The sequence below is a fragment of the Peromyscus eremicus genome, chromosome X, assembly GCF_949786415.1.
Source record: "Peromyscus eremicus chromosome X, PerEre_H2_v1, whole genome shotgun sequence".
NCBI lineage: Eukaryota > Metazoa > Chordata > Mammalia > Rodentia > Cricetidae > Peromyscus > Peromyscus eremicus.
In genome coordinates this window covers 91,685,284-91,707,672 of record NC_081439.1, presented here as the reverse complement: position 1 = coordinate 91,707,672, position 22,389 = coordinate 91,685,284, and the positions used below count along the sequence as shown (strand labels likewise).

Sequence of the window (22,389 nt, the reverse complement as noted above, 5' to 3'; positions counted from 1 at the left end):
ACAAGTAGTATGTGAATGCGTATCCCACTTATTAAGTGTTACATATAAGATTGAAGGTTTTTTTCACTTGTGTTCCCTTCCCAGAGGTACCAGAATTATGGTTTTGGCCTCTAGGAGCTTAATCCATATGTTTATGCATATATTATGTGCAACTATGTAGAAAATATGTAGAACTTTTGCCAATCTTTAACAGCTGCATTGTACGTGCCTTGTTGCATGTACTTGCAAAGGCATTTTAAAGTGGGCATGGGGATGTAAAATTGCTGGACCATAGAAAAGGCACATTTAAGATTTTGTTGGCTAATTGCCTTCCAAATCACCCACAGTTTTAATTTCTTGATATCCTCACCAACACTAGATGCTTATCTACTTTGTATACAATTTGCCAATCAGTTGGATAAAAATAGCATCTTGTTTTGGTTTTAGTTTGCATTTTTCTTGTCACTAACAGAGCTGAGATCCTCCTCATGCATTTATTGAACCTGTCACATAGTCTCTCATATGACTAGTGGCATTCACATGTTTTGCTTACATTTGTATTGTAGTCCCTTTTTCAATCTTTAAGAAGTAAAGAAAGAAAGAGCAGGTTTGCAAAGAAAACACAGAAGTTAGCCTACCCAGTCTTTCCTAATCTCACTAGGTAAATCCCAAGTCTGTCTCAGACCAAAGTGACTCTTGCCATTAATAAGAGCCCAAAATAAAGCAGCTATATTATATAGCAAAGTACCTAAGCCCATTCCCGCCACTTTTGCCAGCTCCTCTGGACTGAGCCAGTATCTGGACACTGAGCAGCCAGCAGTTACTGCCAGTCAGATTCGCTCCAGCCACATACAAATGTGCTATGTGGTAAAGCATAAAAGACCATGAAAGGCAGCGTGTGAACTGGATGGTATCTGTGGCCCGTGCAAATGGCAATTAGGACCATTAAATTTCACTTAATCTTCATTAAGAACATCTGTTGTCTAGTATGCATGAGAAAGCTAAAGATGGGGTTGGGTGATCATGACCTCTACAAATAGTTTTATTCACTTGTTTTTCACCATGCTAGGCATTAGCTGAAAGAGATGTGGCATATAAAATATATAGCATATAATAAATATTAGACAAAGAATAAAACTAGATAAAAGGCTTCTTCAGGATGCTAGCATGAACCAGTTGTGCATGATGGCAATCCCAGCACTTGAGAAGTAGAAGTAGGAGTATCAGGAATGCAAGTCATCTTTGGATAAGTAATAAGTACTAGGCAAAGTGGGACATATGAGACACTGACTCTACACAGATAGATTGATAGACAGACAGATAGATAGATAGATATTATGCTAATATCTGTCTTGTAAGGCTTATAGGTTGTGCCCCTGCATGGGCAAACTCCAAAGGGTCAACCAAAACATGTCTTTGAGGTCAGGTATGCCAGAATTGGGCCATATCAAATCTAGATTTTCTAGTCACCTCCATCCTTTTGGTTTATCCTGTCCCACACATCCTCCTAGTCAATAACCTTGAAGTTGTAGATTTTAATAATTTCAGATCTCTCCAAACTTGCTAGCTATCTGATCCCCCCTTTTAAAGACTTATTTATTTATTATTTATTATGTACATAGTATTCTGCCTGCACGACAGACTAGGACACCAGATCTCATTATAGATGGTTGTGAACCACTATGTGTTTGCTGGGAATTGAACTCTGAACCTCTGAAAGAGAAGCCAGTGCTTTTACCCTCTGAACCATCTCTCCAGTCCCTGATTCCCCCTTTTTTCTATCTGCTTACATTCCCCATTTTGCTTGTATTCTGTTGTGGAGGTCAGAAGTCTCCATACTAGGTCCAGAGGGGATGCTAGAGAGGGGCAGGTCTTCCTGCACTTTAGCTGGAGCATATACAGGTTAGGCTTTTCCTGACCATGCACACATATGCTGATGCTCTGCCTTTCTAATTGAGCAAGGGTTTTGTTGGGGGAGGTAGATGAGTAGCCGAATGGGTCTTCTGTTATATGTACCGAACACCTCACTTTCACAGCCTTACTCATTTTAGCTTTACATTTATTTGATTGACTGGACACAATCGGTTTTCACCACCAGTCTGTAAACAACATGGGAGCAGGGACCACATCTTTTTTGTTTCTCAGTAAATCCCCATCACTTAGCACAAATGTCTGTCACATGCTAATAACTAACTAGCATTTGGTCAATAAATAATTTAAGTAAATGTCTGTGGCCCTGAAGTTCTAAGGAAAGAGGAAAGCCAGAAACTCAGGCAAGGGAATTGGGGAAATGCATTTGTGAGGAGCAAATCGATAGAACTTACGATCTCTATTCTTATCCCAAAGAACACATCTCATTCTGTGACTCCACAGTCCAGCTGTGAGCAGGACTGTCCCCAGACACAAACATCCCTCAACACTAGGATGTTTGGGAATGGCTGAAGGTGAAGGCTTCCTTTGACAGTTCACTGTGTCCCTATTATTTCAAATCCTTAATTATTTTCCTGAATTTTTCCAAGGCCTTATCACTCTTGTTAACAGCAGAAATGGGATTCTAACTAGTTGTGTAGCCTTTCACACATGGCTCAAGTTCTGATGTACAGGAACAAGAGCCAAAACCTCGAATGCTTTAACCATATCAGCTCCACAGTTGCCGCTAATCAGAAGAGTGCTTATTCCCAGGGCCAGCAATTTCCAGTGAGACCATGCTAATCTCATAAACTCAGGAGCTGGATAAAGCAGTTGGTTTGAGTATCACTAATTTCATTTTCATGCTTATGTTTGCCATCATTCATTGAGTGACAAGAACAAGTCAGCTAAGATAAGGGCAAACTCTGCCTTAGCATTGTGCATTGTAGCAGTAAATTTTACCATAAATTAAATGCACCAATGATTTAAAGCCAGTTATAGAAGAAACAAGAAGCCACAAATGAGCCTGTGATGGAAGATAACTTGGTTATTTGCTTAGTTGGGTATTTGGATTGGTTTATTTTTCACAGTTTACAAGGAGATAGTTCCCCACAGGCCTGCATATTGGATTTATAATACCAGTTTAGGAGTTTAATGCAGTTTGATTTCATCAACCTTCAAATGTACTGAAGGAGAGTGATGATTTTTTTTTATAGAAGCATGAAATATTTTAGGGTACAAGAGCAAATTTTATGGGCCCATCTAGTTTCACCTACCATGTAAAACAAAAACTTGACAAATTGTGACCATCTCTAAGGACAGAAAGCTATTATTCTTTATTGCCTTTAAGACACACACACACACACACACACACACACACACACACACACATACGCACGCACGCACGCACGCACGCACGCACGCACGCATGCACGCACACACAATAATATCAAGTTTGGGAAACTCTAATTTACACATAAAGAGATGCTCAAATATATCTTCTTAAATAGAGTCATGTAACCCGTTATTCCTACATTGACTTGAAATCTGTTTAATTTCATTGTTAGACTAAAATGCTTCAAACAGTTATCCATTGCAATAGAGTGCTTTAAAACTGAGATCTTAGCCAGAATCCCAGTTCTTAAAGTGACTAAGAATAGGATTTCCCTCATGTAAATCAAAAAAGGATGAGAAATTATATTATCTTCATTTTAGCTTCCTTCTTGTCCTACAAAGTAGCCTAAAAGGAATCTTAAGGGTCTGGAGAACATAGCTTGTAAACTACAAATGGAGTTCAACTTCTTCCAAGTTTGCCCCAGAGAGGCAAAAGAGCATACACAGGCCACACTGTTACTAATTAGAATAGCTGGAACTACAGTTTGGTTTCCTTACTCCCATTTCAGAGTCCTTTCACTGTTACGTACATATACCCTTACCCTATGTCTCCCCTCACTGCTAACCTCTCATTTGATGATTCCTATTAACCTGAAGATAGGCTAGCTCCCAAGAGCTTCTGTTTTCATTCATCTTATGCAACTGAATTTTCAAAATGTAAATGTGGACATTTATGTTTATTAAATGCATCCAGTATAGTGCCTCCCAGAATTTATAGAGATAGTAAACATCTTTTACTTTGCTCCATCTCTTCTGCCTTTGTAAATATTTTAAGATCTTGATTTTGTTATCTAACATCAGTCATTTGATCGATTTTGTTTCTTTTGGCAGGGTTGTTCATTTACAGTTAATTCATTGTACTGAAATGACTTACTTTGCCAACAAATATATAATCAAGATATGATTTTTTTCAGAAACTTTGGTCTCATATTTCATGGCATTTCTTCATCTCGTGAATGCTTCCTCCACTATTGAAGTCTGTTTCCAATGTCACTTAATTTGTGAAGTATATCTAAGCTACTAGTTCCCATTCTTGAAACAGAGCACACAGATCCTGTTTCTATACTAGAACAGAAGCACAACACCTAAGAAAACTTCCTCTACTATATTGTCAATTCTTTAATTGTCTTCTCCATTCACTGTACTCCCAGGCCCTGAGCTGGCAAAGCAAATAGACTGTTCAGGAAAACTGTGACATGGGGTGGGAACTTAGTGGGAAAGAATGAACTTGGGAGGAGGTATTTTGCTAGGACATTATCAGTAATTAAAATGTATTTCTCAATGGACTTTTCCCCCCACAATCAGATGTTATTTTATCAAAAGAAAAGTTTGCTAGGTATGCATTGCAGAATTCCTTGCTTGTTTCTAAATTTCTAAGGATTGCTGAACAATTATACTATAATGATCATTTTCTACCCTTTTTGGGATAGAAACTTAACTATTAATTTATATTTTATAAGATATACTTCTTCTATTTTGCAAAAATTCGGGCAATATTTCCTTGTCTCTAGCCTTTTGGCTTCTCTTCCATTTTCCAAGAACTTTCCAGGTGGTGCTGAGTCATTTGGAGCAAATGGCCTCTTTCCCTTGGACCTTTCAACAGCATTGTTTGTAATGGTCAGGGGCCATGACTAGGAGAGCTGTTTCTTGGAAAAGGTGTATTTGAATTGGGCAAATCAGAGACTGAAAGTCAGCATGGCCAATACATGTGTTATTGACAGAGGCCTGGCTTAAAAAGAGAGCCAAGTGTAGGAAGGCAGTTTTCTCCGAACCGTGGCCCACCAAGCATTTCTGATGGCCCTCCTGTCTTTCTTCCCTTCCCACTATTTTGGCTCTATATTCTCCTTATTGCTGTACTTTGATTTCTCTCAGCTGAACTTGGCTGGCTAGACCGTCAGCACAAAAGGGAGCAGAAAAATGCACAGCTGCCTTAGAGTTTCCAGTTAGGTCCTAGGTCAGGGAACAGCTCATGACCAAGATAATAAGCAAAACAGGAAATAACTTCAAGAAAGTAATAAAGTGTATTAATAAATATGCTTTAGAACACATACATATGTCCTAAATGCCTATATATTTATATTTTCTATTTTATTATATGTAGTTACATATATTACGTATATATTTGAAAAGGAGGAGGCATCCACTAAGTAGATAGACAAAAATACCTCAAAGTACTAATTCACTGCAATCCTAAATATATTTGTTTGAGAACCTGTCCTGCATTAGATATTAAGAGGGTACAGAGGCATAATATGAAACATGTTGCAACACTTAAAATATTTTCTACCTTAGTAAAAGAATGATGGATTACTTTCAAAAGCATTTTCTTTAACAACATTTGAAACTAAAATCCAAGGGAATATTTTAAAAGGTTAGCCTCCAGTGACTAAATCCATCCAAACTCTGTTGCAACTATGTGTTAGTTAAATGACCCTTGCTCTACTGTAAATGTGAGGAAAGCGAAATGGAAAAGCCTGCAGTTTGTCTCCTGACCCAATGCAATAGGCCTAATTGTTATCAAGACTGCAAAATCACATCACGCACATTCAGTCTAAGGTTCTTGGCCCTTCTACATGGAACTTACCACTTATTTGGGTAAGTCCTGCAGTGAGAAGCAGGCTGTGCTCCTCTAAGAGGCTGATCTACTGCTATAAGCCTGAAAGCTGGACTCCTGATCCCCGCTGCCCATTCAAAGGGGCAGATGCAAACAACACTCCTTTGCTCAAAGTGGAAAGGTTTGAGTTGAGTGTCTTCCAAGCGATCACACTGGTGGCCATTTTATGAAGTCTATTTCTGTCTTGTACACATCCCTCAATTTGCATTCCTGCTGAAACTTGCCACTAGGTCTGCTTCTCTGTGTGGGAGGTAGAATGGATTTAGAGGGTAGAAAAGAAAGGTCCCTTTGTGAGGCGGGGGCAGAATACAGAACTTTCACTTAGCATCACTCTTAGGTGTCTTCAGCCAAGCATTTAGTCCCCTTGCCTCTTTGAAAGTTGTTGGAGAAACTCTTTTACTATAGACGTTAGTCTTAGTTCCTCAAGACTTTCATTTTTTTTCTGAGCTTAAATGAATTTGGCTCATTAGGTTGAGAGAACACGAAGATGATCTAGCAGAAGTGGAAATAGTTCTAAAAATGGTTTACATGCAAAGGGTGAGTTGAAGGACAATCATTGCTCCTTGATATCTTTTACCAGATTTTAGGGGACATGAGATGTCTGCTATTATAATTTTATTTCGTCAGCTTCAGTTCTGGTCTTCTCTGTGGTCTGCATCCTGTTCAGTGTTGTGAGATTACCTACAGAGGACTAAGACTGACCACTCCAGCATGAATGAGCTTATCAGAATTTTGAAGCCAACTGACCCATTCCCAGCAATGAGTTATTGGTCATTGCCAATGCATTGGGCCTAGATGCCTCCCCACTTGATGAGGATGAATTTAATTGTACGCGTACATAATCTTAAAAGGCTCAAAAAGCAACTGGTTTGAGTCAAAACTTGGAATAACCAAGCAATTTGGATGATTGTATAAACAGTGTCCAAACTTTAATTTTAGGAAGATTAAATGTAGATTGTACACAAGAAGAGAATTAAATTGTAAAAGGAGCAAGTCAAATGAAAACAATGTACCAGAACCATGTGCTCTTTAGAGGACAGGAAGCACATCTTTCTTTATTCTCTCCTAATAGTTACCATAGCGAGTGAAGCATCATGAGCACTAAATGAAATTTATTCAATCAGTGGACAAATTGAGAGTAAAATTTTGATTATATGATTCATTCTGAAGTATGTTAGTAATTCAGGGAAATCCCTATCCGTAGATGTTTCATAAAATAATAGTTTTTTAAAGTACTACTAAGTAGGGAAGTCAGGAGCTCCATAGGGATGAGTGATAAAGTAGATTTTTCTTGCTCAGTTCATTCCTTACTCCTGCCCCCCCTCTAAAATAGGATTTACTTCATCTGCTTCACTTGATGGCTGTGATTCCATGCATGTGTTTTGCGAAGTAGCTATAATAATTTGTCATGTAGTACTGATAATTTTCAAGGTGCAGCCATAGGCAATATCTCTTCATGTTCTAATCTGAAAAACAAAAATAAAAAATCCACAGGTAGTCAAAGTGCATTTGCATCACTTATCAAATAAAGATCTGAGATGTCTCATTTAAGTAACTTGTCCCTGATCACACTGCAGTGTGTGACTAAATCTCCCATGTTTCACAATTCTGGAAGAGGAGGTTGTTAGGGAAACAGCAGCCAGTTCTAGTACCTTCATAGTAATTCTTTTGGTAATTGTTTGAAGTCCCTTTAGCATTCCACTTGTTAGGCATATGAGACTGACACATGAAACATGGCCCATCTAGACATTGTCTCAACATCTACGCACTGCTTTCTTCAAATGTGAAACTATGGCTTAGCTGGCTTTACAGTGTCACTGTGTAGCACACCTCTTTGTCTCTGCTTGTCAACTGACATGGGAGCTTTTTAAATGTGATGTTTCGGGATGTCTCCCTCCACCCCGGTCCATCTGTCTGTCTTGTTCTAGTGATAGTTCCTTGACTTGATTCTTTTCTGCAACTGTCACCTTCTTCACAGAGATTCCAGATGAACTAGGTTCAGTGCACTTACCAACCCCACCCCTATTAGTCTCTCAGAACAGAATGGGTAAAGCAGGATTGTAGTGAAACCATGGACTTTAGAAGGATGCCAAGACTAGAACTTCCAAAAACCAGAGGTCTGGGCAGGCTGAGTCATTAATCAGTAAAGCAGTTGGAAACTAGGAAATAAGCTTTTATTAGATTTGAAGAAAGGCCAAGGGTCAAAAAGCACCTAGCCACAGACAATAGGAACACTTGGAAGGAGATGCCCTATGAAGGGAAGTATGGTGCATTTAGTGGCACATGCAGCTTTTGCACACTAAGTGTCAAATAGTACACTCCCAAGTTATTCCAAGAAAAATGGTCTCCAAATACTGCACAATGTCACTGCTCTAGAAGCTTTAAATTTTGAGAGATTATTGGTCTGGAAGCTTTTAGGAGTCACCATTTTCTAAATCATTCTCCAAGCAGTGATCATAGAATAATCAGTATAGTTGACTGCATCTCATTCTTCCTGAATGTTCTTCCACATTTGGTTCATTACTTCCTTTAAGGTTAATGGTGCTGCCAGAATTGCCTCATCTGTACAAACGCAAGTGTCCTTCTGCTCCTGGTTTTCAGTTTTGAACACTGTATGGTTGATGTTTAGATGGAAGACAATTGTGAACACCCCTTGGCTTTTCAGAACTGTGCTCTAAAACATGGGCATGCACTCTCTGTTCTTGCTGCTTCTCTGTTTCTTCATTTCCCTTTCTTGCCCTGCTTGACTTTGACCACCTCTTTTATATCGGAAGTAAATAGTAGATGAAATGATGTATACAAAGGCTAGGGAAGAAGAAGAGGGAAGGAAACTTTGGCTATGGTTGAAAAAAGAAAGGAAAGAATTGTCATAGCCTGAAATATAGGAGAGGTGAGAATATCATGTTTAAAACAATGTTAGCATTGCTTAAGTGCTGGTCACATCTTGTCAGTGTTTCAGGATACAAGAAGTCCTTCCTCTTTTCTACAATAGTACATGCATGCTCTGAGTTATCCCTGCAGGCACACTCTACACTCTATCTTCTTCTTCACTGCTATATGACTTTGTCGGCTGACCATAGTGAGTGGGCTCCCTTGTCTTTTTTATTACTATGGTGCTCAGCCGGGAGGAGAGAAGTGAGTGAAATTAGGCTGTCTATTGCCTGGATCCCAGCCTGAGAAATCACTAGCTTTCTATACTAAAGGTCACGACTCCTGTCAGGGAGCCCGCTTCATATCACTCTCATTCTCTCCTCTCTGAGTTCTGGCAGCTGCTCCTTTTCCCTTAGGCCTAAGGCCAGTAATGGATGCCCCTTGTCAATGTACCTGTGACACCACAATATCTCCTCTGATTTCTTTGTATTCTTCCTCCACTTCTGCAATCTGTCCTCTTTGCTAAACTCTACTTAGTGTATCCACTCTGTTTCCTGTGTTTTCTACAGAGATCCTGGCGGAAAAGCCTATCAAACTCCTTGATTGCTTTCTCCCTTGACATGTTTTAGGGCAGGGAGAGTAAAATACAAAGGCGCAAAGAAGAAGGTAATGTGTGAGGACATGTTGCAGGTTTATGGCCGTTGTTACGCTGTCTGGTCACGTTGAGACAAAACGTTCCGAAGAGAAATCTCTGAGCATTTATGATAGTGCTGTGTCCCCTTTAGCAACTGAACAGTTGTGCTTTCAGTCTTATCTGCAATCAGCCATGAGAAACAGAGGCCATGACTCTCCTGCCTGCTCCCTCCCTGGCAACCTGGGAGGCAATGGGCTGAGGCACGTTCAGGCCTCTGCTTTGCTGTAAATCAGTTTGCACTCTTTTGCTTCCCTTGGACTCAGTTTGCAGAGAATGAGCTTATATCCTTTGGCTTCCCTTGGAATAGTCTCAGGAAGCCTGGGAAGGGGGGTACAGTTAAGCCTCTGGGATTCCACAACAGCTGCCAGCATTCTGGCTAGAGTGTATCTGCTCATTAACTGTGTCCAACCTGGAATGTTTCATACTGTCAGAGCTGGAAGCGTCCTCGGAAATCAACCAGTCCAGAGACTCTCAGAATCTCTCGATGGCCTTCAGGGAAATTCCTAACAACCCCTTCCCCCCAACATCCCCACTTATATTAAAATTTAACTATCTAGGTACACATTTTTTTTCTGGAGAGAAGATACAGCTTTTTTCAAGTTCTCCAATGGACTCATGACACAAAGACAGCCTAAACCCTGAAGGACAGCATCATTACTTTACAACAGAGGAAGCTGGGCCTGAGAGAAAGCAGAGACGCACTGGCGAATTTTAACTTTCAACGTAGGTAGACAGTAGCTTTCTTTTTTATAAGCATAGATTTTTTTTTCTTTTACTCTATTAGAATTTACAACTATACCTTTACCCGGGTTTGAACATAGCAGGCACCAGAAAGCTGTTACATGCAATAGATAACTGCAATAGGTCCTATCAATGCACTCTCACATTTTTAATTCACCTTACTAAACTGAACCTGGAATTGTGTGGGGCCCAGGGCCAATCTTCGAGTTTAATGGTGCCAAGGGATCAGGCAGGGTTTTTCCACCCCAGTTCTCTCTGATGAATGGAGTTCTGTCTCGTCCCTGGTTCTCTGAGCCAACTTGTCCCCAGGGCCCCGTGGAAAGGCAGGTGTCAGTCCTGGGCATGGACTCAGCAGCCTAACTCCAGCACCTCTGCAGCTGCTCTTACGCCGGAGAGGTCTCCAGTGGGGGCTGATATAGAAAACTAAGGACAAAACCCCCCTCAGTACTGAGGGCTTGCCAGGCTTCCAAGGGACTGGCATCACCTAAGACCAGGTTATTAAATCATAAACGAGCTCCTGACAAAATACTGTAGAATGTGTTGGTTCTTCCTGTCTTCTCTTTGAGTTCCTCTTTCTTAAAGCAGTGCTATCCTGAGTCTCCTACTGTCTTTCCTTACCAAGGGCTTCCCTGTCTGCTATATAAAGAGCTTTGCTGTATGCCTCAGGTACTCTGTGTGTCAGAGTGGAATAAGTCATATCGAGTTCTGGTATAAGCTGTGTCGCCAACTAGAAATGTGACCTGTAAAAATCACTTAACCTTGACGGCCCTTTTGGCTTTATTAATTAAAAAGGAGGCTAATGAGCCAAATGAGGTAATAGAAGTGAAAGAACTTGACAGATGTAGATCAGCAAAAGCCACGTAGAGTGGCTATGACCTTTCACCATGCAAGATAACCAGTTTAGAATGAAAATAAGATAAATTCAAGTGTCAATATCTCAATGGAGTTCTGACTTTCTAGATTTCAGTCTTGAGGAAATTCAAGAATGGGATTAAACAGAGTCACTGTTGGCTTTTCAGCTAAGAAGGCCAGTGGAAAGATCAGTTAACCTTAAACACAACGTATTCCTAAAGTTTCTTATGGTATTTTACTGCCTGAGTACCTGTGAAAAGTTGTTTTTCGGGAACTAGTCACTCTTTATCAGTCGAAGATTGGGTGAGATCTAATATGCCATAGTGTTGGAGGATCACAGTGAGTTAGCTCAGTATCACTTGCCATAGGAATAAGTAAATCCACCACAGAGGGGTTGGGAATTCCCAGAGAATGACACAAACAGCGGGAAAGGGTATCAATTTCCACCTCCACAATCAGCCATCGAGATTGTTTCCTGGGGCCATGGGATGGGTCACAAAGTCAAACCTACCACTACCGTAAATAAGAGACATGGACAATGTTCTCAAGATATGGTTGACAGACGGACAAAGGAAAATAATACGTGGAAGGTGTGAGGTGCTTAAAGAACAAGTCTTCAGTTGAGAGAAGATCCTATTCTTTTTAAGCAAATGGTTGGAAAACCGATCTGGAACTTGAATAATAAAATTCCAATCTTTGTGTCATACAACTTTCTCCAAACTAGGCCCCCTCAGCATTCCAAATAATTTTGTTCAACCAGATATGCACTCACAATTACATATACTAAACACATAAAGAAACAAATCACTATAAGAAAAAAGAGGAACAGCATAGTTAGACTCCACATGTTTTAGACATTAGAACTGTCAGAGACACAACATAAATGGCTTTATTATGAATTTGCTAAAGAAATAAAATAAAACATTCAGGTGGAATAAGGAAAAGAGGCTATCAACTATGTAGTATTCCAGAAGCTACAAAGGGAAAATATTGAAGGAAGGCTTGTTCACCTGATGACCATTGTTGCTAGGTGTTAAATGAGACTAGAAAGTAGAATTGGATTAGACGACATTCAAGTTGTTGTTGATCTTGGCAAGAGCAGCCTTGCTGGAGTGGGACATAGATGGAATCCTGATTACATTAGATTGGGAGAAGGATTAGAAATGTGGAAGAGAATATAACATAGGAAAAATGCTGAAAGGTTTTAAATGTGCTTTTTATTGGCATGGTGCAAAATGAAGAGTTCCGTTATAATATTTTCATGTGTGTGTTTAATGTTCAACCACTGTGACCATCTTTTGTCCCCTCTCTCAACAGTTCTTCACTGAACACTTTCCTTTTCCCAAACAGTCTCCTTCCTAGAAAGGTTTCAAAAACAGTAAAAAAAAAATATTGTAGAAATACAAGTATCATTGTTTTTATTTCCTCAAAAGCTTTAGGGAAATGCAGATATTGAATAAAGAGTTCTGTGCCAAAAAAGGGCACCACAGAATTAAGGAGCTGCTTGCTCAGGCCAAAAAAAAATGTTATGGAAAATCCACAAGCAAAACTTCAAGATAACCCTAAGAAAAAGATTTGATAAGAAAATCAGGGTCACCCCAAAATATTGCACAGCTTAAGAAGCCAAGTCAGTGTCGGCCTTTGACTGGAACCAGTCCAGAGCTGGCAGGCAGGGAATGTTCCAGAATGAAAGTGGCAGTAACTTCTAGAAAGCCTCGCTGGTAATGTTTACTGAATCTTTCATTAACTAACTTCACAAATCTTGCCAGCCACTCTCAATGGCCAGGGCACATTGTTGGCAAGAATGTGGAATCAATGTGGTTTGTCTGCCTTGCCACAGGGGTTCCCTCTTCATAGACACTCTTTGCCCTGCCTTTCACCCTGAATTCTACCAGGAAGCAACTCATTGGATGCTTTGTCTGTGCAACAGGTTAGCATATGGATTTGGGCGATTGTGCTTGGCAAGGTTTTGGGAGGGGTAAAACCAATTTTATAGCCAATAGGATGTAGCTCTGTTTCTCTAAGGCTGTTATGAGTATGGCATGCTCCTGCCTCTCAGCCTTTGTTCACGCAGCTGCCTCTGCCTAGACCACCTCCCGTTTCCATTAACCTATATCCCAGCTATGTTTTCAGACCCAGTTTGTGAGCAGTCTTCCCTGCGAAGTCTTCCTTAGTTCCCGGGAGAAAATATTTTAATTGGCATATATCCATTGATGGGTTTCATAAACACATTTTATTCAAGTTTACCATTTATTTTGAGCATATTTCTCTTCACCATCCATCCACCAGCCCGATTCTTTGTTCCAGATCGTCTCACTTTTACTTTCATGGCATGTATATAAATGACTGTGGGAGGCCGTGGTGACCTTGACTTTCATTGTTTGCTTTGTCTTCCATGCTGCCTCGTGCTCTTTGTGCCACCACAGCAGGGCTGACAACAGCCCGTGTTGTATTCTCATTATTGGTGTAGTTCACACGTGATTATTACATTGTCAGTGGTGAAGGCAGGGGCCTTTTGTTCTTCGCTTTTGTATTTCTCACGTAGTTTTTTTTTTTTTTTTTTTTGCCTTAGAAAGTGTTTAATGATCAATATGCGGGGGAGTTGAGCTTTCACTAAAAATATTGCACATGTCAAAAGTGAGTCTCATAGATTTATAAATATTCCCGAAGAACATTTTTTTCTAAAGAATTAGGTAAATGAATTATAGGATATAGAAGCAGCAGGCACATGCAAAAATGGCCACTATCTGTAATGTGTGGATGGAGAATCTAATTAAATCACAGTGAATTTTCCATTTGCAACTAACTGACTCAAACTGCTTGCACACAGTGATCTGTTGCCTCCATTTATCCACTTGTCCTTTGACATTTAAGACATTGGACCATCCAAATAGCATATTGTTCATGCTAATGTACAACCACGCTGGCGTCGCTCTCTCTACACATGCTTTCTTTAAAAAAAAAAAAACCAAAAAACGAAGAGCATTGAGGTAATTTTTCAATGTTAATGTGAGCTGATTTTTATTGATTTTGTGCTGGTAGTTGACTAATTATAAAGATGGGTGTCATGCCTATGTGTTCTCTCCTCTGCCTTACTCAAGTATGACTCATCCTTGAGCTGATGTCAGCAAGACCTTTATTCTTTGAGGATGCTGTGATATTGCAATAAGTAGTCTGTTACCACATTTGTTATCACTTTATTCTAAAAGGATTGCTTCAGAAGGCTAATTAGAAAATCCTGCATTTGAAGTGGAAGCCAAGGTAGACCTTGTGACACAATGTTACCATTAAACATTTGAAAATTATTTCTTTTGAGATTTGTTTCTTACAGTCCATTATTATTGTCCTTTTCTTTTGTTTTTGTTTATTCTTTTCTTCTTTCTCTTCTTCTTAAAATTCTTCCTTCTTGTCCCTGTTTTTCACCATGTACTCAGTGTTCACGAAAGGGAAAATTTTTTCTTGTTCATGGATTAAAAATATGGTTAACAATGAAACTTCATTTTTCAAAATGACAGTCTAATGTAAATTGGACTTTCTAGTCTCCTGTGAGACTAGAGAGTCTCCTGTCTAGAGTTATAGGGAGTCATGTTCTTTCAGGCAATTGAATTATTTTGTTCTGAATTGAAGGAGGACGCCTGAGTGCTAGTCCCAACTCTTTCATGGGCCAACTATGAATCCTTGGGAAGCTTTGATTCTTTGTGCCTTGAGATCCTCATTTTTTAAGATGGAAAACATTCTATTTTCTCATCATGTAACGAAGATGAGGGCTGCTGTGTCTCAGCATCAAAAGTATTTGGAAAAGCTGGGTATCCACATACACAAGATGTGTTTGTCTACATTTTGAAGCCAGTAAAATAGGGAGCAGGATCACATAAGAAACCTGATGCTTAACAGCTGGATTGCAACATGAATGTGTTTGAAGCCAGAACACCATTGTGAGTTTGTCAAAAGCATAGGAAACATTGCCTTTCCTATAAGATTCCCAAAGGGAGGAGAGACTTAGGCTTGGCAGAGGATGGGTAGTTGTAACTGCAACTCTAACAATCTGTACTGCATTCTTATCCTAGAATAAGATATCATGGCATGTGACTGAGATGAAAAAAAAATCATCCATTAAATATTAAGTTTTTCAACAATTAAGATATCTCTGTGAAAAACAATGTCTGAATCTATAGACCATTCTTCCTTGTTCTTAAATTTGTGCTTTAGTTACTTTTCAAAGTTTCTGAATACTGATGTCTGTTCCCATCCACAACTGATTTCTTCTTTCTACTTTTCTTTTTATATCCATTAGAAATCCCCTGAATATTTCTCCTTTTTCTCTTCTTTGTATTCAGTCTAAACTGACATGACCTAGGCTAAATCCTAATTAGGCCATAGACTCTTCATCAGGATTGACACTGAAATTCAGAGGGAGGGATGAACCTGTGGTCCAGTGGGCAGGACTAGGTAAGTGTCCATGAAAGCACAACTGGGTCTTGAAAGAAAGTACTAATTCCTAGAGATTACCAGGAAAGTTCAAGGGTGAGGCATTCCTCACTCATGAACAAAAATGAAGGCCACTAGTCAGGTCAAGAGCAGCCTCAATCAAGAAAGCAATGAAAGCCCACTTCGTGTCTAAACTTTTAAAGCTCCGAGATGTATTGATTCAGTGTCCAAGACACTGACAGGAGATCTGGAGTAGAGCTCAAAGCATGTAACTAAGCTATTTTATTGGAACTTAGTTCAAAACCACATGCAGAATGCCCCTTGAACTAACCTTGTCAACCAGAGACTGGGGTCACTTGGACATGATTGTTAATCAATAGCTTCCATGACACCTATAGGTTCTCTTGTCCTTGAAACTCAGTTGAAATGTGCTCTGTTTCAATGTGTGTCACTCCATCAGACTGTGAGCTCTGTGATGTGATAACTGTGTCTTGTTCTTATGTCCATCAGTTCCCAAGATCTATGTAAATGTTCAGTTTACTGGACGGTGAAAGGCACATTAGATTAGATGTTTGCTTAGATTTATTTTTTTTTTAAACTTGGGTAATTTACTTATTTCTGACATTCAAGCTTCTCATCTCTAAAATAGTGAATATAATAGCATTTTCTGAGTCTGAAATGAGATGATAGATTTGGAAGTACTCAGGCCAATCTAGGTCCTATCTCAGAGCAAGGATTCAATCAGTAGAAGCTCTGATGGTTCATTACATGATTGTGTAGTAAATCAATGAAGGGTAGACCAGCTGGCTGAAAAAGGGCATGGGTGCATTTGATGAGGTTGATGCTTAGAACTAGGAAGAAGCTTACTAGGAGTGACGCTGGCAGTCCTCCAAGTCTCCCTTCCTTCCCTTGGCATCTCATGGATGATTGGGAGGCTTAGACAATAAAGGGTAATCTTTAAGCATCTCTTTCTTTGTGTAAGGCTTGCAATAATCATCATGGCTGGGGAAACAGATTGAATAGATCTCGGGTGGAGGAATGATGTTATTAATATAAACATTTTTTTTCCAAATGTAACATACTGCTTTCTGCACACAGCAAGCTGTTGTTAGTTTGTGAGGTCTGTGCCTTTAGAAAGCCATTGCTGGCAGCTTGAATGAGATTCTTAGAACAATTAGAGGCTTTGAACACTTACAAGCCAGAAAGTTGGATAAGCATGTTTTTGACTCCATGGTTCCTCCTGGGGTTTGCCTGATGTGCTGGACTAATTATCAGATGTAATTAGGAAAGCTGAGAAGTGGGAAGACTACAGGGATCAGGCTACTTTCTCAGGAACCCTCATTTCTTTGTTCAGAAGGGAGCTGGGAGACTGTCTCCATTGTAAAGAAGTAGCAATGCATATCACACTCAAGGGCAAGAAGGATCCTGGGAATACACCCGGCTTTATGGGACCCATTGCCCATGATGGGGTTAAAGTGATCAGAGGAGATTTCCTCTGTAGCTTTTCAGTGTGGACTGAAACTCTGACTCATTACTGTACTGGGTATTTCTTAAAAACCAAAACTCCAGTCTTTGTTCATCCAAAGAAATTTAAAAATGGTCTACCATTAGAACTTATGAATATGAAGAGAGGCATTCCCAACTTGGGTCTGCTACAAGGTCTATATATCAGAAGTTGCAGACAATCTCTTGTCCTTGCCTTGGCTTAGACTTAAAGTTTGCCTAGACCATGAGTACTTTGCCCCTGAGGTAATAGAAGATGTACCATTTGTTGGGACCTGTGAGAGCTGACTTTTCTTCAGAGGGAAGAGTTCTATTTGTGCATCATCTCAGTCTTAGTCTTGATGACATGGAGACAAGATGAGCATACATAAAACATGGAAAGACAATGACACATTTATGTTCCCTCACTAAGGATCATAGTGTAGACTATGAATGTGGTAGGTATTTTTAAAAGAGAGAGAGAGAGGAGAGAAAGAGAGATCTCTGAAAGTCATCATGGCCTAGATGTGAAGTTGTGTACCTTGTTAACACTATGTGAACTTATTGTTATAAGGACATCAAATACTAACCAAGTATTTCTGCTTTCTCCATAGGTCACCTGTCTCCATGATTTCTTTGGTGATGATGATGTGTTCATTGCTTGTGGTCCTGAAAAGTTCCGCTATGCTCAAGATGATTTTTCATTGGATGAGAATGGTAAACACTATCATTGGGCTTGTTTTGCTTTTGTTCTGTTTTTTTTTTTCATTCCTTAGGATTTTCATGAGCTTATGTGGTCAGAATATTCAAAAATGGTAATTCAAAGGTTGATATTGCTAGTATTTCTCCTTTGTTTTTGAGAATGTGACATACTAAGTGAAAGGTCACCTAGATCTCCCAGAAGTGAAGCCTTCATGCTACATGAAACTTGCCATCTGCCCCAATAATGACCACATTTCTTGAACCATATACTGTATCATATGAGCTAACCTGCTCCATCAAGAAAGAACTTTTGCAGTAAGAACTATACATATATTTCACATACACATTTTTCCCTAGTAATTCTGCTCTGGCCTTTTTGGTGTGTGGCAATGATCCTATTTTTAGGTTTTTTCCCCCAGTCCATTCTTAGTGTCAAGTCCTGTTCCCACCCTTGTGTTTGCTACCACATTCTCTCTGCATTGTGATTCAGGATTCCAAAGGCTTGCTTACCTCAAGATAGACCTAAACATCTAGTAATTTAAGCTCCAGGTGTAAGTTATAAGTGAGTTAGACCACACAACAGACGTAGGATGGGCTACTGATGGAAAGACATACTAAAAATACATTTCCCACTCAGGAGTAGAATGTGAGAAAAACAAAGAGAGTTTCACTAAGAGACAACCCATAAGTAACACAAGGCAGGGTCCTTTTAAAAAGTGGCATTTCTATAGTTCTTCTTTTAGGAAAAGCAAACGACCATGAAATAGCTAACCAAATGCAGGCCATATCCAATTTCCTATTCCCTCTGCATCTGCGGCTCTTGATAGTGATCACTAAAGTTCATCAACTCAAATAAAAAGCAGAACAAACAAACATGAGCTGTCTCCTCAATTCAGTTTCCTAAAAAGTTCAATTGACCAAATTACCCCACCTGTCTTTTTGGTGTACCTTTATGCAGAGTCAACAAGGAGGTCTCTAAACAAAAATCTGCCCTCTACCATTTTGCTTGATTCTACTTTTCATATCATAGAGCAAAATTAATAAACTGTGCAGGTAATGTGCTAGAGAGATGGGTCAGTAATTAAGAGCACTTGTTGCACTTGCAAAAGACCTAGGTTTGGTTCCCAGCATCTACACGGTGGTTCACAGCCATTCGTAAACCCAGGTCCAGAGGACCCAGTACATTCTTCTGACCTCTACAGGCACCAGGCACATGCAATGCACATACATACATACATACATACATACATACATACATACATACAAACATAAGGGAACTGAGAGGAGTGGAAGGAAGGAAGGCTGGGGTCAGGATATATTGTATGAGAGAAGAATAGATAAAAAGAAAGAGAGTACAACTAAAAAAAAATGTGCAGGAAATAGACAGGAACTCAGGAGACATAGCTACTGGACTTTGGATTGCTACTTTCTTGCTTTGTGGCCCTAAACAAGAAGCGTAAGTTTGTAGTACTCTCATTTTTTTTTAAAAGAGCATAATGATTTTCCTAATAAAGTACCTCTCAGTGACTCAAATTACTCCTGGTTGAGGATGCTGAGTGATCTTCATAGAGTGTTCCAAATACATAAGACTGTAACTCGGACAAGTGCAGAAACATTTAACTTATTCTCTCCTACAGACCCATAAGTGTTCTAGAGCAATGAACATCAGAGCCATTAATGACCCATTTATTTATTAAACCACCATAAGGGATTACAAAGTATACTGAAAATAAAAAATGGCTTTATCAATACCATGTAGCCATAGTAATGGTGCTTTTTAAATGAAATGCCGTGATATTATAAACGTACTCATCACAGTGTGTAGCAGGTAATAAACAATGAGTAGGAGCTTACTCAGGGACTCTGTATCTATGCAGCCATGACATCCGAGGTATGTCAACCTGTACTCTAATAAATGCAAAGCCTCCACAGATTCTATTTTCAAGTATAGCTTGGTCAATTTCAGATAATTAAGCTGAAATGTGATCTAAATGACTGGCTTATAATATCTGTCCTTGCTCTAGAATGGAGAAACTTCAATATGTAGTTTATCCTAAGAACATTTTGGAAGTTTACCCATATTTCCCTCACCCTAACCATAGTTCCTACAAAAAAAATGAGGAACACCTTGTAATCTTGAGCCACTTAGGTACTTTGGCCTGTGGTGATCATTCTGTTTTGAAATGCCGGTAGTGTGCTAAGAGTCTCAGTTCTACCTTTACCTAAGTTGCTTGTGTTCTTTTGCCCCCAGAATGCAGAGTCATGAAAGGGAATCCATCTGCCACAGCTGGCCCAAAAGCTTCCCCAACACCTCAAAAGACATCAGCTAAGAGTCCAGGCCCAATGCGTCGCAGCAAGTCTCCAGCTGACTCAGGTAACGACCAAGACGGTGAGTGTTCTTTTTCTATTGTTCATGTTGACTTCATTTATAGAATCTGATACCCTCTGCGTAAGATAAATGGCTTCCTCAAGGTCACCAGTGTCCCCAGGAAGACCAATTCTATCATTTCAGAGATATAAAAACAAATTTGTTTGGAGACCAACACATATGTTCCTCAGGAGCTGCCCACCTTGATTTTTGAGATAGGTCTCTCACTGAGATTTGGGGCTTGCTGATTAGGCTGGATGTCCAGCATGTGCCAGGAAACGTTTGTCTATGCCTCTCCAGTGCTAATATTACAGGCATATGCACCACCACACTGGCGTTTTAATATGTAACTATCTCCTTAGCCCTTGGGCCAAGGGACATAAAACAACAAGATTCTATGAAAGAATTATAATCTGTGGACTGTCCTTTGTTAAACCTAAGCAGCCTTCCCTGAGTGTTTTGACCTTCCTGAGAGACTAATTCTGTTTAATAGAACTAACATGGATCATAATGCAAGCTTTCTATGTTGTATGCTTTTTGAAAGTTGTATTATTAATCACACAAAATAATGAGTTTCATATGACATCACCACATGCATACTGATTAATTTAAATATTTAATGGTTACATTTAAAAATTAAAAAAATTAATATAGATAAATTTTATTTACTAATCCATTCAAAGATAATTATTTCAGCATTTGACCAATATAAGAAACTACTGAGATGCTTACCTTCTTTGAAACTGCTCTGTATTTTATACTTAATAAGCACATCTGAAATCCGATTAGCCACATTTTAACGTGACTAGTGACTATTTACTGTATTAAACAGCATAAGAATCCCTTATTTTGCCAAAACAGTTTCATCATCTCTGTTGTCCATCATAATGACACTATGAATTAAGTTACAAAAGGATAACTATCTAGGTTGTTTTTTTTTGTTGTTGTTGTTGTTTTTTTAACATTGGAAACCGGAGGGGCAGTTCAGATTTTCAAGGTCTTCCCAGTGTCACACAACTATTCAGTATTCAAGGACCAGAATACAGGATTCTTCTCAGCAGGAATTGGAGGCAGGGTGTGGGATTCCCAGTGTGTTGAATACAAAGATTTCTTTTGGATGGTCCTTGCTTCTCAGTATCCTTCTCCCTGGCCCCACCTCCAGGTGAAGGGTGTGGGAAGGCCAAGGGATGTTGGGGTGCTTTCTGGGTCATTATTTTATGTTGAATTGAACACAAAGGTAAGTTGGTACCTTTGTTTCTAATGGTCTGCTCTGAACAGATTCCATTAATCCCTCTAGTGTCACTCCAAGGTAGCTGATAGAGTTGGCAGGGCTTCAGGAAGATAAAAACTCCCCCAAGTTTTCACCTTCTGGAGGAAAACTCATTTGTTTTAAAATATTGCAGTATTGACTACAGTTATATTTCAGTGGTAGGCACTTGCCTAGCATAAGTGAAGGCATAGGTCTACCCACATATCTTGCAAGGTTGGGTAAATAAATGTGTTTTCCAACAGGGAAGACTCTTCCCATTTTATTTACAGAATTCACAACAGTGTAATTTCTAAAACATGGTAGGAAATAGATTTCAAATTCACATTTCATCTTGTAAATCTACAGTATCTCACAATCTATGATTGTATTTGGCTTGAGAAACAGCCCAACGAACAAATCCCTGAAGAACTGTTTCTGGACTCTCAGTTCTTGCTTCCTTGATGGATGAGTCTGGGAAGAGGAACAAAAGCATTTCTATTTAGCAGAAACAATTAACCAAAGCAATCCAGACACTGAAGCCAAGGGCACTTTGGAATGGATGTGTGACAACCATAGGTCTGTCTTTTGGCTTTGTTCTGAAGTGAGTTTTAGCTGGTCTGGCTCCACTTGGATAGCCTTCCAGAAAAAGTCTCTATGCAAATTCAGAGGAAATGGAACATCTGACCAGAACGAAAGAAATCTTAGAGCATCTCAATATGAGAAAATGTGGAACTGACTAAACTGTGGGTTGAGATCTCTCTCTGTAAGGCATTAAAGAGATAAAAATATAAGACTGATAATAAATCACAGAAGGATCACAGTGGGAGATTGTGAAATGGATTTTGTGAACAAGTCCTGAAGCTATCATCCATAAAGGTGGGGAAGAGTAACATACTCTAAACACAACAAATCTTCTCAAATCTTTGTATCTTTGTTGATTAAAGAGATACTAGTAATCAGGAGAATCATGTGAGACCACATATTATAAAATGTTTTTAAAATAACCATAGAACAACTACTATTAATGGGGGGCGGTCTCTGGAGTTTTTGGACTTTTTTGGTAAGCTGAGATTACTTTGAGTATTTCAGAATAAACATCATATCAA

General features: G+C 39.4%; 1 protein-coding gene across 4 annotated transcripts in view; it reads left to right on the top strand.

Moving 5' to 3' along the window:
• Positions 1–22,389, top strand: part of Dcx (doublecortin) — a 78,614-nt gene that overhangs the window by 43,691 nt on the left and 12,534 nt on the right. For 3 of the 4 annotated variants that reach the window (XM_059251125.1, XM_059251124.1, XM_059251122.1), the window contains exons 4-5: positions 17,579–17,681; positions 19,918–20,055. In XM_059251125.1, coding sequence (XP_059107108.1) covers positions 17,579–17,681; positions 19,918–20,055 — 241 coding nt within the window. The remainder of the gene's footprint in view (positions 1–17,578; positions 17,682–19,917; positions 20,056–22,389) is intronic. The other variant, XM_059251123.1, reaches the window with a different exon arrangement.